This window comes from Schistosoma mansoni, chromosome 1 (assembly GCF_000237925.1).
Source record: "Schistosoma mansoni strain Puerto Rico chromosome 1, complete genome".
Classification (NCBI taxonomy): domain Eukaryota; kingdom Metazoa; phylum Platyhelminthes; class Trematoda; order Strigeidida; family Schistosomatidae; genus Schistosoma; species Schistosoma mansoni.
In genome coordinates, this window is record NC_031495.1 from 2,777,170 (window position 1) to 2,794,744 (window position 17,575).

The following is a 17,575-nucleotide window of genomic DNA, read 5'->3' on the forward strand; positions in this document are numbered from 1 at the left end:
TTTTTGTACTATCCCAAAGAGAAAACTATAGTTCTGAAGAGTGAACATTTGACTTGCCAAGGCCCATTTTTTTCTAACTGAGCACAGTTGCATGTACCTTTGAATACTTAGGTTTCAAGTAACAATTTACAACTGATGCTGACCTTTTTTATTTTAACGAGTACTATATGTTGGTAGCAAACGGCCAACGATATCCTCTTATGCCAAATGAAACCCAGTACCATTCTTCATCTTCCAGATAGCCACCCAAGTAATCTAATGCCTTTCCATTTCTAAATACGATTAAACATTTTGTTCCTCTTCATGTTAACTGTTCTGCGTAATATTTTCTGTGGAGTCCTCTGGGGAGGTCACTTGAGGAGCACTTGAGTTACATAATTTCATAACTCTGTTACACGGAGAAAAATTTGGGCACACACGTAATAGTTTCAGGCCTGCTAAACATTATAGCTAGGATAGATACAGTCCTTCTATTATTTTCTGCCCTTTTTATCACATCGGGCGACACTATACTCTCTGAATTTTCTTTAAATTCTGTTACAGGAATCTCTCATATGCCATGCTTTTTAAGATCACGAACTAGTCTAAAATGAAAAAAGTTAGAAACCAAGAAACATATGCTCACTGGTGACTTGCTTCCAAAGGAAAAAATCTAGACTCTTAGTTGGAGGCTGAGATCGGTAGGGTTAGATCGTGTCAGATGTAAGGTAATCAAAAAAAGACGATTCAATATTTTCACATACTCTTGTGAGCTGAGAGAAGTTGAACTTGTACGACAACTAAATCAGGATCAATGGTTCAAAGGTTAAACATTCGATAGAGAAACCCAATATTCTTAGCTTGGCCCGAGACGATACCTTTGTAGGAGTGTGCTGCTAGGAAGTAACAGACTAGGGTAAAAACGTTGACCGGTGTTCCGTGGTTCTCAACGGCTGTTTGACTCAGATCAGCTCGTGATATCAATAAAATTATTTTTAAAATTTATATGACTATTTGAAAATATGTCATACAGCCTAACCTGTTCATAGAAGTCGACTCAAAAGAAATGCTGAGAAACAAAGGACTCGTTTTTTGGAGTCCGAAAATTTCACAAAGTTTGTTGGACTAAAACCAGCGGAACTAACGAATGACACTCATCTACAAACTAAATAAAAGATAACAAAATGTCCACCATTGACGACGAATTTCAGTATGGGGTGATGATCTACTGAAATTCAGAAACTGGGTGAATATATTGTTCTAATTCTAATGTCAAATGCTATAATCAAGTGTTTAGAAAGATGGCTTCATGAGTGACCGATAAAAATTAGTCTTAGTCGCTCCTTTTATTGCGATAAACATGTCAAATTCCAGTTGAACAATTATCAACAGATACCTCATGTCTTGCCGTAAAGAATAGTTATTGAGTATGGAAGTACTACATTGAAGGTATGAATAAAGCGAAACGATATAGACAGACTCAGGAAAGTACTTGTGAGAGATTATATTAAACAATTGAAACAACCAACTGAGCCAAAAGAAGTTTCTATCAGATTCTGATCATCATACTTTTCTATAATGACTTGTGATTACTGATTTTAAGTATTGCAAAAGAACTGTAAATAACGGCGGGCATCCCGGGTTTCTCGAAAATACCGCGTACTTTGAGTTCTTTGAAATTAAGTGTGTAATTCTGGATCCACCACATTTGTGAGTATTGCCATTTTTTTTATGTTGCTTTGATACATTACGTTTTGCGTGTTATTTGAGACAATGTTAATTATTCACCTAAGCAGACTCACTTTTACAGGAATATTATTCCTGGCTAGCGCGCCGCTTGCGCTTGCTATTTGACCTCCCTATTTTGGGGAAGCCGCTATAGAAACATTTCAGGAAATACCACAAAAACCCCAAAATTTTTCTCGGATCTAGGGAACTCCCCGAAATTCAGGGAAGGCTGTTGGACTTTTGGGAAAACCCCAAAATGTATTTTGGGGAGATTGGGTAGTTTTGATTCATTCTTGTTTACAGAATGAAATTGGGCAAAGCTTGCGTAAGCACCTATAAGCCTATTAGTTGGAGCGTGCCAGTAAGCTAGAAGCAGCAGATGCATCTGGTAACTGCCGGAAGCTCTTCCAACGCGTCCGAGTCATTGGCGGCGAGAATTCTGGTGTCAAACAATCTGTGAAGATGACAGAATACCGATTACTAACATCTATCGACGTCTTGGACGATAAACAGAGTTTTTTGGGGAACAGTTAAACTGATCTACTGTCTTGACAACATCGATCAGACCGCCCTGCCCTTAATGGCCTTTGACGACTGGTCCACCCAACGAGGCGGAAGTCCTCAAGGAACTCCAACTCTTGAACCGCTACAAACCACCAGGCCCAGATGATTTACCCCCAGCACTTTTTAAAGGTGGTGGTGACTTTCTGTTTAGGAAATTGGCTGAGTTGTTTACAAAGTTCTGGCAGGTGAGACTAATTTATGGATGACCTTCGAGCGACACGAGACTGACCTTGATAATGTCCATCCAATAATTAGGACCAAATGAGGGTTATAAACCTGTTTGAGGAATTAGAATTATGATTTACAGTTGATGGTTAAGGTTAGGCATTAAATTTAGGGTTTCCACGAACTGACATCAGCTATAATACCAAAACTCTATTTAGTCAAATAGGTGAGTGAATTTCGCACTGAAATCCAAAACCTGTTATTCTAAATCTGACCGATTCGTCCATAAGTTATAGTCTCACCGATTGTCCAAAACCCGAAAGATTGACATGCGAGGAGCAGACTGGTTCTCATTCTGGTCGAGGAGGTATTGATTATATCTTCACCTTCCACCAAAGGTCAGTACACCATCATACTTATTTCAGGCCATAAATCGTAGTGTTTCTCGACATTGGGGTCACCTTCGATTCGTTAGACAGGACTATTCTCTGGGATTGTCTATTGAAGAAGGGTGTGCCTGACAAGTGTATTGACATCTTGAAGGCCCTGTATACAAACACCTCAGGTACAGTGAGAGCATACAACCACTTTTCCACTCAAGCAGTGGGGTTAAGTAGGGTTTCCCAATCTCATCATTCCTCTCCAACCTTACTATCGACGTTCTGGAAACAGCTCGGATAGACGCAGGTAATGGTGGTGTATATCTGTTGCATGGGGAAAGACTTCCACCCTGAGTATGCGGATGATATTGCCCTAACGTGCAATGATACCTAGGCCATGCAGTCTGCAATTAATCAGTTGGTAATTCGTGTCCGTAGGTATGGTATGTGCTTTGTAACTTTAAATTGCAAAGTACATTCACAAGACTAGCAGGAACCTGAGCCTGCGCATACACTAGATAGTCAGGACACCGAAGTAGTCGAAAAGTTAGTGCATCCGGGTAGCTGCGTAAGTATAGGTGGTTACGTGAATGATATCAATTCGTGTACAGTGAAAGTCAAAGCGGCTTATGCCAATCTGGGCAATCTTTGGCGCCTTCGTGATGTTAGTCTGGCTGTTAAAGGTCGGATCTATAAAGTGTTGGTGAGAGCAGTTTTGTTCTATGCTTGTAATGTAATGCAGAGGCTCGGCATCGTGTGTTCAGGAGCAGAGACGATAATTCAATTGGTGTCACTATCTCAAAACATCGACTTTGGTGGCTTGGGCATGTTCTACGAATGTCGTCCCAGAGAATTCCACGTCGTGCATTATTCGCTGACTCTAGGACTGGTTGGGAAAAGCGGACAGGTGGTCAGTGTATGACATGGTGTTGTGGTAGGAGAGTTGTACAGGACTGGCTTTCGTTGATCCTTAATGACTCCCTGGTTGGAGTCCTAGAGATAGTGCAATACAGCGGCTAGAGATGTTATAAGACATGGTTCAGAATAGAAGCCAGTGGCGATCTCGCCGTAACCATCTTTTACTTTCTTCATAAAAAATGAATGTAACTTCTTTAATTGAGAGAATTCTTTCTGGTTATATTTTTGCTAATGGAACTGTTTCTCCCTTTATTATTATTATTATCTCATCCTCATACACTAATTTCTGTTTGTTGTTGTCCTTTTGTTATACGCACTTAACATTTTCTATCTCTTCACAACCTCATTGTTATTGTGTGGCGCATATGTATTTGGTGCCCCCTTGTACTAATGTTTATGTTCAAATAAATAAGATAAATAAATACATGTTTGTTTCGGTAATCTGATTTTCTGTCATAAATTATAATTATTTAGTCAGTGCTTTCATCTGTACTCTGTATTAACTTGTTAATAGCAGTGACGGTATTGTGGAAAAATGTCTAATTTCGCCAATCTTATAATCACCACAAATGCATCAAAATTAAGATCTGAAAAACGTTATCCGCTTGATATAACTTTAGGCCAAATGAAGGTATTATTCAGTCCATTAATTAGTCATTTTTTAGGAGAAGCTAGTTTTAGTTACAGGTTGCGATAACCGTACAATGAAGGTAGAGTTGTTTGATAAAGAGGATAGATCCCTGGGTCAATTAGTTGGTGATGACAAACCACTTTATGATTTCGGTATTGAGGATGGGATGCACATTCATGTAGCAGATCCAACGATACAAGATGGAGCATACGACCAAGTTGAGGAACCTGTCGAAACTTACCAAATGTCGGCCGAGGAGTATGCAAAACGTGAGGGTACGTTAATTACTATTGTTAGTCATTATTAGGCTTGTGTATTGATGTTTCTACTCAATTTTACAAATGTATTAAAGTCTTGTAAATCGAGAGATTAGTATTAATCATATGCTATTAGGTCAGGTATCTTTGATGTACTAAAGGTTATTGTCGCCTCACTTAACTGATTTAATGCTCTGTAAGGAATCCAAATATGTAACGAAAATTGTAAACCGTCTTTCAACTAAAAGAATATCCTTGATTTAAATTCATATACAAATCTCAGCTAAATTTTTTGTCCTTCGATACCAGGTAATTGTGACTTATCATAGCAAATATAACCTCTGTTTACTCTTTAAGAATCAGTATTGGCATGGAAACGGCGTAACAAAATCGGGCAATTTCGAGACGTTGATCCTGAGGAAAATAAACGGACAGAAGAACAACGTCAATTGGCAGAATTGAAAGAAAAACAAAATGCCGAATCATTATCTATAGGTTCTCGGTAGGTAGAAATCTTTCTGCAGTCCTTTTCTCTGTATGTTATATGATCCGTTAATCGTATTTTGATTCAAATGTTATGCAGATACTACCGCATTCTACTTCACTTCAGGTAGCTGTTGAACCTATGTACAAATAACAATTACTATCCCATAATCACACATCTTAATTAACCATACTTTCGGTTAAAACTGTTGAAAAGATCAGCGATACTACCCCACACATACATAAACTCATTCCCCGAATTTTTATGCTTTCTTTCAGACACTTTTTTATTTTTCATGCCTTCATTCGCTGATGTAGTGTGGCAGTTTGTACCGAAATACTGGGTAAACTTGTCCAAAGGGGATAAATAAGACAAGATCAGTGGCGAATAAAATCTAATGAACCTATTTCCTTTGGTTCTATTGCGCGTAACAGAGACCACTTTACAACGAATCGTGTCAGTTTTAATTACTCCAATTCACTATTTGTCGAAAAAGCTACAGGATATTGAGATATCTGACTAAATTACATGGTTTATTTCTAGACAAGATCAAATACATACAACTAACTAACGACGAAATACTGGTATCCGGCGTTACACCTCTATTCACCTTGATAGGAACAATATCTCCCAAAGATACCGTATCAAAACTGGTCAGTAACCAAGAACAAATTCCAGAACATATAGAAATGCAGTAAGCAAATTTAATACAACTCGTCGAAATGGACCTTACAACATATTTCCTATTTCGATAGACAAGTTCACAAATAGACCAAAGAGACTCCATTAGAACCACCTGTATCAGTACTAATAGTAGAAGCTGTTATACAAAGGCTTGAGGCTAGATTTTAGTCGATAATCAAACCAGCAAATGAACACGTTACGCAGATGACAAATTTGTTATCTTCCGAAGAGACAGACTTGATTAACACCATCTTTATGAACACAACATTTACAAAGAAAGAATATTCACCAAAAGAATATCCATTCCTGAATGTAGTAATCAGCAGAAGACGCAGAAACGGTTAAGAAACAGTTATAAAAGTTGAGCCATACAAACCAAATAGTGGATTACACCAGCGCGCAAATAGAATTACATACAGACATTACAAGAACCAAAACTCAGTAAAGCATTCTCACCCCATGAAAAGCTGAAGAAACCTATTTTCTATCAGTCCTTAGCAAAAAGTTATTTTTACAACCTCATCAAAAAGTGTTTGGTGAGTCGACGTACAATCGCAACGTCATATTCGGAAACTGGAAAACAAATCGTTCTGTTATGTGTGAAAATACCTCGGAAATCACTATAAGGACTGTCAAGCCATTCAGAATTAATGTCTCTAACAAGCTAACACAATAATGTAATTCTATCTTGTGCAGACAAAATGACAATAACTTAAATTGATATATTATCTATTTGAGAAACTATACTGACAGTAACGAACAGTGCATTAGACAAGGTAGACATATCCTTTATGTACGCGGACATAAACACAAGCTATGAGTGAAACAAAATAACTTATCATGTATGTCTCTGGACGCAGACAACCAATGTGACCAAAATTATGGGTCAAAGAATGTTGAAAACTTTCTAAAAGCCTCAATCTGTATTGAGTAATCTTGTCGCCATGGATGCAACAAGGTAACTCGCAGGATCAGAGGCCAACTGAATAAGACAGACACTCGCAATAAGATGACAAATGAAGGTAATCAGCCACAAAGTTATCAGAGTGGACTGATTTATCACTCATGGGATAATCAAATAGTCCACTTATATGTGAAGTAAGCGCTAATTATATTATCTAACAAGAAAACGAAAGGTTCGCAGCTTAACCACTTAGTTCATAGGACGTAACAGAGTGGAGTTCAATGTACACTTTTACCATATTTTACTTTGTTTATAACTTAGTCTGTTAAAACAATTAATATGAATAGACTAAATATAAATCAGTAGTCAATACTTCGAGGCTTTTTTCTGTGTATTCTTACATATAGTGCTTATGGAATATATAGTCTACAAATGTATGTCTGATAAATTAGTCATTATAAAGACCTAGAAATTTCTGGTTGAAGTTTCATTATAATTTTCTATTATCGTTAATCTACTTACATGGATTCACGTTCTAATCCTATATATTTAATGCATCAGGTGTGAAGTTCGGATTCCTGGTCAACCGACAAAACGAGGTGTAATAGAATTTGTTGGTAAGTATATAACCTATAGGTTTTTTTTTCACTGGACTTTTCATAGAATCCAATTTTCCAACTATTCCTATTCTGATGATATACATCCGTTTGTCAAGCACACGTTTATGTACTTAATTCTCAGAGGATTAGTGATATAACCTCAGTTATTCAGATCAAAGTGGTTTAAACGAAGTTCGAACCTGGAACTTGTTAGCTGAAAGTTGAGTCTTTTAACTACTAAGTATTCATTTCGTAAAACTATTTTATAGGATACTTGCAACATCAAGTGTAATGCTATATTTTCAACTGTTTAAGGTATATTGACGGCTGACGAGTAAAGATAAGAAGCCTTCTCTGAGTAAGGAATATATTTCCGTACTTAAATGTAAAGGTATTTACTTTCAAATCGTGAATAAATAAAAATAAGTTGAGGGTCGAATTAAATCCGTCATTTCCCACTGCTAATCGGTCATCCTCACGGGTTATTTATTTATTTATTTATTTAAACACATATATATTGGTACAAACGGGCACCAGGTACATATGCGCCACACAAAATAATGAAAGTAGGAAGAGAAAGGATGAAAAGATAAGGCGGACTGAAATGTACAACCAGAAGACTCTTTCAGTTAGGAAAGTTAGAACCATTCTTTATGTAGAAAGTAAAAGAAGGTGGCAGCAGGATCGCCACTGGCTTCTATTCTGAGCCATATCTGATAACGTCTCTAGCCACTGTGTTGCACCATCTCTCGGACCCCAACCAGGGAGTCGTGAAGGACCAACAGAAGCTAGCCCTTTGCAGCTCTCTTTCATGCCACGACACCATGTCATACACTGACCTCCTCTCCGCTTTTTCCAACCAGTCCCAGGATCGGCAAATAATGCACGACGTGGAAGTCTCTGGGACGACATTCGTAAAACATGTCCAAGCCACCGAAGTCGGTGTTTCAAGATGGTGACACCAATCGAATTATCGTCTCTGCGCCCGAACACACGATGCCGAACCTCTGCATTACTAACATGGTGTTGCCACTATATGTCAGCAATCCTTCGGAGACAACGATGATCGAACACAGAGAGACGTCTAACATCCTCAACTCGGAGAGGCCAGGTTTCACAAGCATAGAGCAAAACTGCTCTCACCGACGCGTTGTAGATCCGACCTTTTACAGCCAGACTAACATCACGAAGGCGCCAAAGATGGCCCAGATTGGCATAAGCCGCTCTGGCTTTCATTATACGTGCATCAATCTCATCACTCACGCCACCACCAGCACTTATATAGCTACCTAGATACACGAACTTCTCAACTACTTCGATCTCCTCACCATCCAGGGTGAGTACAGGATGAGAATCCTGCCAGTCTTGTAGGAGTACTTTGCACTTGGAGGGTGCAAAGCACATGCCGTACCTGCGGACACTGATTGCCAACTGATTAAGTGCGGATTGCATGGCTTGAGCATTATCGCACAGTAAGACAATATCATCCGCATACTCAAGGTCGAGAAGTCGTTCTCCAGGCAACATATCCACACCGCCATTACTTACATCCATCAGAGCTGTTTCCAGGATGTCGATGGCAAAGTTGAAGAGGAATGGTGAGATCGGGCAACCCTGCCTAACCCCACTGCTCGAATGGAACAAGGGAAAGAGATGGTTGTATGCCCTCACTCTGCCTGAGGTGTTCGTATACAGGGCCTTTAAGATGTTAATGAACTTCTCAGGCACACCCTTCTTCAATAGACAATCCCAGAGAACAGTCCTGTCCAACGAATCGAAGGCCGCCCTGATATCAAGAAACACTACGATTGTTGGCCTGCGATAAGTATGACGGTGTTCTAACATTTGGCGGAGGGTGAAGATGTGATCAATGCATCCTCGACCAGAACGAAAACCAGCCTGCTCCTCGCGAGTCAATCGTTCTCGGGTTTTAAACAACCTACGAAGAATGACAGAAGCCAATAGTTTGGACGCAATCGAAAGTAGACTTATCCCCCGATAGTTATTGCAGGAACAACGTGAACCCTTTTTAAAGATAGGGACGACTATTGACTCATTCCAAGATGTTGGAACACTTTCTTGCTCCCAAACCTTTCCAAACAACACAGTCAATTCCTTAGTCAAAAAGTCACCACCATCTTTAAGAAGAGCCGGAGGTAAGTCATCTGGGCCCGGTGATTTGTAACGTTTCAAGAGTTGGAGTTCCTTGCGGACTTCCGCCTCGTTTGGTGGATCAGTCGTCACCGGCCATAGGGGGCAGGACAAGCTGGTTGATGTTGCCGGAGCAGCAGGCCACTTGAACTGCCCTTCGAAAAATTCCGCCCATCGTCCAAGACGTCGACAGATGTTAGTGATTGGCATCCCGTCATCCTCGTAGATTGTTTCACTCACACCAGACTTCTTGCTGCCAGTGGCTCGGATGAGTTGGAAGAGCTTCCGGCAGTTACCAGATGCAGCTGCTGCTTCCATCTCATTAGCACGCTCCGACCACCAGGCTTCTCGGTCCTTACGCAAGCTTTGCCCGATTTCATTACGTAACAGCCTTCGTTTGTGGTCAAACTCACGGTCACCCGGAGTAGACTGACGGGCTTCGATCAGTTGTAAGGAGCCAGAAGAAACCCAGTGCTTGTAAGCGGGACGTTTCGCGAAGCCGCAAGCGGCTTTACTCACCATTTTCATGACGTCGTGAAGATGCAACCAATGCTCATCTATACTTTTCGGTGGGATGGTAGCTAGCCTAGAGGCTAGCTCCGCTCGATACTTACTTGCAACAGAAGTTGCAGCCAGTTTACCAATATCAATCCGTTGGTGGTGGCCAATCCTTCGGCCACTGAAAAGTAATGCGAGATTGGCGCAGACCAGGGCATGATCAGACTCCAGATAGGTACTCCAAAAGGAGCGGCAGTCTTGTACACAACCACGCCAGCAGTAGCTGATCGCGATGTGATCAATCTGAGTCCAGGCTTGAGATGCAGAGGGAGGACGCCAGGTGGCACACCGGCGATGACTGTGCCGGAAGTTAGTGCTGGCCAGAAACAGGTTGTGGTCTGTGCACAGTTGCAGCAAACGGTCCCCGTTATCTGTCCTGCGACCAACAAGTCCCCATCGGCCACCTAGACGACTCTCTTCTGTGCCTAGACGCCCGACCTGTGCATTCAAGTCTACGGCTAGTACTACAATATCTGTCGAACGCGCTTTCTGGAGAAGAACTGTTAACTGATGGTAAAACTCATCCTTGATTGCATCCGGGCTGCAATCTGTCGGGGCATAGGCGGAGATGACGAAAAGACACCGTTTCTCACGCCGATTTCTTCTCACTTTGATGGAACTTTCTAATCTAACAGCACATAACCGACTGTTAATGGGGATCCAATCGATTAGTGCTACCTCAGCCCTAGCGCTTAGTGCGACACCAACGCCAGCAAGACCAGACAAAGATGCCACAGGGTCCCCGGATAAGCGCACGTGGAACAAGCTTTTCGAGGCGACAGATGGAGAGCGGATTTGTAGTACTTCACTAGAGTCTTGAATACGGGTCTCGGATAGACAACAAACATCAACATTAAGACCTTCCAAAGACATAGCCAGCCCTATCTGTTGTCTGATATGCATTAGTGTGCGAACGTTGAAGGAAGCCAGCTTGAACGGCGTACGTGGTTTCAGAAAGACTGCTTCAGTATTCATTATCGGTGGAAGCATTCACTTTCAACCAGACAGTGACTGGAGATCGTTTAGATAGGACAGATTTTCCACCAAGGGCGAGCTGCTGCATAAGTTGAAAAGTAAGGTTACACAAATTGGGGATAAAAGGGGGTGAGTTAGCGATATGGTAAATAATAATAATAATAATAATAATAATAATAAAGGTAATAATAATAATAATGTAAATTGTCTTGCTTTTAGTATGAGCAGGGATATTATATTATCGTCAATAGAGTTCATCATTTCATTCATTTGTGTGTGGGCTGTGATACTGCCCGGGTGCCCAAACCGGTGGTTTTCTTAGGGGACCACACCCCGAGCCTTTGACCTAAAGGTCTGATCCACAAGGCAGTGGAGCATCGTGAGGAGATGCAGTCCCATGGTTGCCGTTGACCAATGACAGGTTCTTCCGCCATTCGTTCCATCAGGATACTGGAGCCCATGTGCACCATTGGTTTGGAATCAGGGTTTTCCAACTCCCCTAGGTGGACCCTCCGTGTCCACCAATCCGGTTATAGCGCCGGACATTCGCTTTTCGTCCTCTCACTTTCGTAAACAACAGTAATGCTGTGAGAAGGCAGTGAGTAGGACTTCCCTGTTAGAGGCTATATACGCGTGGCCATGTGAGAGCATTTCGAGAGGGAGAGCGAACTCTCCTTACTCCCGGCCGTACCAGGGCATTTGGGGGCTCTGACCTTAGCCTGATATGATACCCCTGAATAACACAGTGAATAAGTGAGTTTTGTTCGTATTTAAAGTTTTCTCATATAAACATCATTAGATTATCATATATAAGTAGTACACATCATAATTCACCACAAAGCAATGAGCTAATGATTTCATTTTGTACTTTAAATTAGTCTTTATATCCATAATTTTTGTTTCCTAGAATCAAGCAAGATCCTAGTGTTAAGTTAATCTTGCAAAAAAATTCGAGACCTGCCCGAATAAACTTTATTTCATAAAAAAATGTTTAATAACGACTATTTAGATCATAAGAAACATAGTTAGTCAGAAATTCGGTTAAAAAAGATATTTCATTGGGAATGTTTGTCCAAACAAATAGAAAAATTTCCTTGTATAAAACAATATTTTTGAATATATCATCAAAATATTATTCCTTTCCAGGGATTTGCTTCAATATAATTTGACCCCCAAGTGCCCTGGTACGGCCGAGAGTGGGGAGAGTCCTCTCTCTCTCTCTCGAAATGCTCTCACATGGACACGCGTATATAGCCTCTGCCAGGCAAGTCCTACTCACTGCCTTAGCGTAGCATTACTGTTGCTTACGAAATTGAGAGGATGAATAGCGAATGTACGGAGCTTTAACCGGGTTAGTGGACATGGAAAGTCCACCTAGGGGAGTTGGAAAACCCTGATTCCAAACCAATGGTGCACATGGGCTCCAGTATCCTGAGGGAACAAATGGCGTATGAATCAATCGTTGGTCACCGGCTACCATGGGATTGCATCTCCTTACGATGCTCCACTGCCTTGTGGACTAGACCTTTAGGTGAAAGGCTTCGGGTGTGGCCCCCTAAGAAAACCACCTGCTTCGGTCTGGGCACGCGGGCAGTATCATAGTCGTCACACAAATCAAATGAGATTTGTGAGGCGCATATGTATTCGGTGCCCCTTTGTATCAATATTTATGTGTTCAAATAAATAAATAAATTATATGAATAAGCGAACAATTTGTTGGATGTTAAATCAGCTCGCTTTTGCAATGATTTAGTTATCTTTTAAATTGGATGCATCCGTCGCTGATATATAGCGTTATAATAACCAACTAGAGGTGTTTTTTTCTGTATATACCATCCAAAGAGCAGCAAAGACCTGAAGCATTAAAATTATTCACAATGCTATAATTTTAATAAATATTCATTCTGATTTAATGTTGCAGTAAATGAAATCTGAACACTTATATGTATTTTCAGGCCAAACCAAATTTAAACCTGGTTATTGGGTCGGGGTTCGTTATGATGAACCTTTAGGAAGAAATGACGGAAGGTAAGTTTTTTTCACAATACGTTAATACTTTTATTGATTTAATGACTATAATTCAAATAGTTAATATGGAATATCTATGTCCGGAGTGCCATAACTCTTCGCGTCAATGTATTTTTTCTATCTGTTCAAATGAAATCTACCATCAGTAAGCTTGTTATGTGTGTATTTGTGCACACAAATTTGAAATCCACAATTAATATATTCAAACAGAAATAGAGTTTTTATTAATGATCAGACAGTTTTAGTCTAAATTGATTCAAATATGAATCTCCACCGATTCAACAAACCTAATACAGAAGTAATAAGTTGTATCGTTCGGTCAGAAGTAACGTAGCATCTACCCCATATGTTATGTCATATGATCACAATGAACTAAAATTATCACGACAAATCCCAAACTAATAGATGTAGTAATAGTATCAGGACTGGTACAAAAGACCAAGTATAGACGATATGATTCGAGAATAAAGAATGAATCCGTAGGATAAAATGAGACATAGAATAAATTCGAAACTAAGGATCTAAGGGAATTTTCGGATCTCGTTATTGGTGTACGGGCAAAATCACGCGTCAACTATTACATTTGAGGACGGGTCATAATTAAACTAAGTGTTCCTCAAATGTAATATTCGACACGTGATATCGCCGCTATGAAGATATACCTAATGTTGATTTTGCAGATCAAGAAAACTCTTAGAAGGTACATATTCTACTACGGAAGCTCGACGCATTAAGACTTGATAAATATTGTAGCATCATATTACTGAAAAATCCACGTAAAAGAAGTTTTACAGATACCTCCACCTCAGTTGGTCAGCTGTTTGGTGATCAGTCTTCGATTTTTCATTCCCATTATCAATTCATGCGTCTGTTGATGAGTGAAGAGGACGATTTTCTTGCACATGTTTAAATAATAAATCGAGAATATGAGTGTTTGAAATTAAAAACTTTCCAAAGACCACTTTAAACCATTAACACTCATCTGCAGCCCACAATCTGAAAAGTTAGCTGATTTTCGTACATGACTGCTACATCGTCTCGATTGGGATCCCACGTTAACACTTAGAGAAGCTTATGAGAAATATCAGCAATTGAAAAACCTAAAACACGACACCAACCTAACCAAACCTGGTGGTCAAGATAGGTTTGACATCCAAGCAGTCCAAAATAAATTCAGTCCTGGTCCCAAGACCCCAACACTCACCCTAACACGGAAAATCATCAGAAGAGAAGTCTAAAGTCTCCCCGTCTAGGTACTAGCATTGTAGTGTATGGGATTTTACAAATTCATATCCGTTTATAAACCACTATTGTAAAAAATGTTACACCGTTGAACATAAAGAGACATTGCAAGCTGCAAACTAGCCGCCCGCAATCAAGGTTTCGAAGAAGGTACAGATCTAGCATAAAGCCATTTAAAGCTTGTTCTGTGTTTATAGTAAATCATGTGCACAAAAATCTATCCAGGGAGTTTGTTCAAGTTCTGATAACACTCCAGTTTATGGGCTTACAATTACGTACAAAGAGTCAATTTAATCAGCCTAAAGTTCATGTACTGAGCTTTAAGCCACACTTTTTGTACAAAGACTATCGATACTACTTGAACGCTGTAACTGGAGTAAGTATATGCGGAAGTTTTAAATTTTTAATCTGAAGGACTCCAAAACCTTATCTGTAAGATACCTATTAGTTTCCCGAATCTATTACCGTCAGTGATAATAAAAATGTTAAGTTCATAAGTAAAAAAGATGTTTGACTAAGTTCCCTGTGGTAATGTCGTTATCAATATCGTAATCAAAATGAATAACCAGGAGAAACTTAATCTTGAAACCTATTGGCTGGTATCACTACAACGTGACCAACCTAAGATCGTTTGTTAAGAAAAACAACACACATCATCAGTGATCCGTACTTTTTCCAGAATTGTAACAATCCCTAATACTTGGTAAGCAAAGATGGATAATGGCTAGCAGTGGAATCCAGGACGCGCGTTTCTTCCTATTTGGGACTCGTCAGCTGGATGTACCTGCATCTCAGAGTTGATGTTCACTCTGGGACTCGAACCCAGTACCTTTCGCTTCAAACGCCATCGCGTTATCCACTCTGCCACTGAGTCCTAATAGCCACTTGCTTGTGCGATGGGGTGAAGTTTAAATTCATTTAGTATTGTTTGTTGGGAGGATTCAAACAAACGATACTAAATGAATTTAATCCCTAATACTGTTTCGGTCAATAAAATGAAGTCATTTTTGAAAAGTTAAATATGATTTACAGTTCGTAATTGTAGTAACGAGAGATTTATTACCAAATACTTTATTCTGATGACATCCTAACATTTAGTCTGTAAATGAACCGTTGAACATTAATTTTGTATTTGCTTTTCAGTATTGATGGAGTACGATATTTTCAATGTCCAGAAAAGTATGGTGCATTTGTAAAACCACAATGTGTTGAGGCTGGTGACTTTCCTGAACTTGGTATTGATGATCTAGATGAAATTTAATTACTTATGATCTTTATATCAATCTACTTGTATAAAACTAAAAAAATATTTTTATACATTCAATGGAAAATATATCAAGCATAATATATTTGATAACTTTCAATGTATAATAAAAAGTAGTCATAATTGGTTCTGTTTGTTTATGATCGATTTCTACCTTAATTATCTATGATAGTGCAATGAAATAGAATGTCACGGTGTATAGTTTTTGTTATTTCGTTGAATACAGAAGAAATAATGAATTAATCGTTGTGTTATAACTTGTGGCCGAGTGGATGCTCTGTTAACGTACGACGTGATAAGACCGTCAATCAGAGAGTAGCGATTTATCGATTGGAAAAGTGACACGAAAATCGTATGAGCAGTCTAGAGTACGTATCGGTCGTGCTTCTACCTAGCCCAGCTAGTTAAGTCCAGAACAGCTTCTGCGGTATGAATCATTGTATTTCAAACATACTGAGTTTATACACCAAACAGACAGACCGCATCGTACCAATAAAGTAGAAAATAACATTTGTACAAGATTCAGCCAAATGTGGCTGTGAATGTGGGAGGCAGTAATCAATAGACTGGGCGTAATTCATGAATGGTAAATCGTATAACAATAGTTTATAGTTCAAAATAAAGCTCATGATAAGGGAAGCATGAATAGTTTAGTTATTTAGCAATTATATGACAAGAAATACGTGCATAATATTAGTTCATAAATAGATCCCAAAGCTACCATTCACTATTGTTATTGGGATATAACACGTTGACACCAAATAATAGTTTTCCCATCATCTATCACTTATTACAATGTAATTAAACAGATTTACCTATTGAAATAAAGGTATTTAATCTATCGAATGTTTAGTAATACCAAACTCGCTAGTTGAATGGGAACTGTTTAGTACATCACATAATGATATATTTCGTTGTTTTTGAACACTTGTAAAACAATTTGTAGGTGAGCAGAAGTAAAGGTTATTTATCTTTGCTCATTTATCATAGGCATCTATTGATCGAGCAATGTTCCAATTGTGTATACAATTCCGTTAAGTGGGAGAATAGCATGGTAATTTATATAAACTTACAACGATGACAAATTAAACAGGAATAGATTGAAAAACCTAAGTAGATTTTTGGATCTGTGTTTCGTTCCTTACAATGATACGTAACCAAACTTTCATTTCATTCACTTATTGTCAATTTACGACGTTCTACTTCATTAAGCAATCTGAAAAGGAGTCTAGCAATCCACTCTCACTCAATACCACTACGTAGAAACTCAAATATCAGTAAACTTTAGGTTTTAATTGTCTATTTAAAAACCAGTAGGGAAAAGCAATGTATATTCTAGGTGCTAAATTGGCCACTTTTACAGTTGTAGGAGTTGTATCAATATCTGAAGTCCGGTTTAATATGTGATTTTTTGGACATTCATTATTCTTAGTTATACAAGGTATTAGTAAAGTTAAAAATTAAGTCAGCTCCATGTAAGAATGGAGTATTTTACCGTTATTTTGGAGAGCTCTATGACAAACCTAACTTGCTATGCTTGGTATCCTTTCGCGGGTTGGAATGACAAGCATCGCTGTGGACCTTAATACATGTACAAATTAGTCACTTATCTACTGGTGAGTAGCGATAACATGATGTTATCTTAATTGGTATGAAGTAACAATGTTGTCGTCTTTAAGAAAGTTAATAAGTATGTTGTACTAATATTCGTGATTTTCATAGCAATGCTCATTGTCAATAACCTAAAGGATCAGACGAACAGATCCCAAGCCTCGTGTTGTGAAATACTGAGATATATTAGTTTCAAATCCTTAATGGTAACAGTGGCTTATTTTTTTCAGATGACTCGAGTCCCAGTAAATGGTTTTTTTCGATAGACGAATCCATCTATACGTATGGAACAGAAAGAATGACTACTTTTTGTGATTGACTATTCAACCTAGCCTTGTGTTACTAAACACTGATGTACTTGGTTAGACAGTATGTTATTAAGATACCAGAGATCGCTAGGGTGAGATCATCTAGATTGTAGTTCGACAAATACAAATCTTTCAGTTACTAAAC

General features: G+C 39.0%; 1 protein-coding gene and 1 non-coding gene across 2 annotated transcripts; one reads left to right on the forward strand and one right to left on the reverse strand.

The window, feature by feature from the left end:
- Positions 1-1,647: 1,647 nt before the first annotated feature.
- Positions 1,648-15,638, forward strand: Smp_055400 (putative tubulin-specific chaperone B (tubulin folding cofactor B)). The gene is made up of 7 exons (XM_018792988.1): positions 1,648-1,689; positions 4,249-4,365; positions 4,400-4,640; positions 4,980-5,124; positions 7,256-7,311; positions 12,933-13,005; positions 15,391-15,638. Exons 2-7 carry the CDS (start codon positions 4,270-4,272, stop codon positions 15,506-15,508), a joined length of 729 nt encoding a protein of 242 aa, XP_018647545.1. The 5' UTR covers positions 1,648-1,689; positions 4,249-4,269; the 3' UTR covers positions 15,509-15,638.
- On the reverse strand, positions 15,052-15,118 carry Smp_tRNA_00173_Gln_TTG.1.1. The gene has a single exon. It is a non-coding gene (tRNA).
- Positions 15,639-17,575: the final 1,937 nt, after the last annotated feature.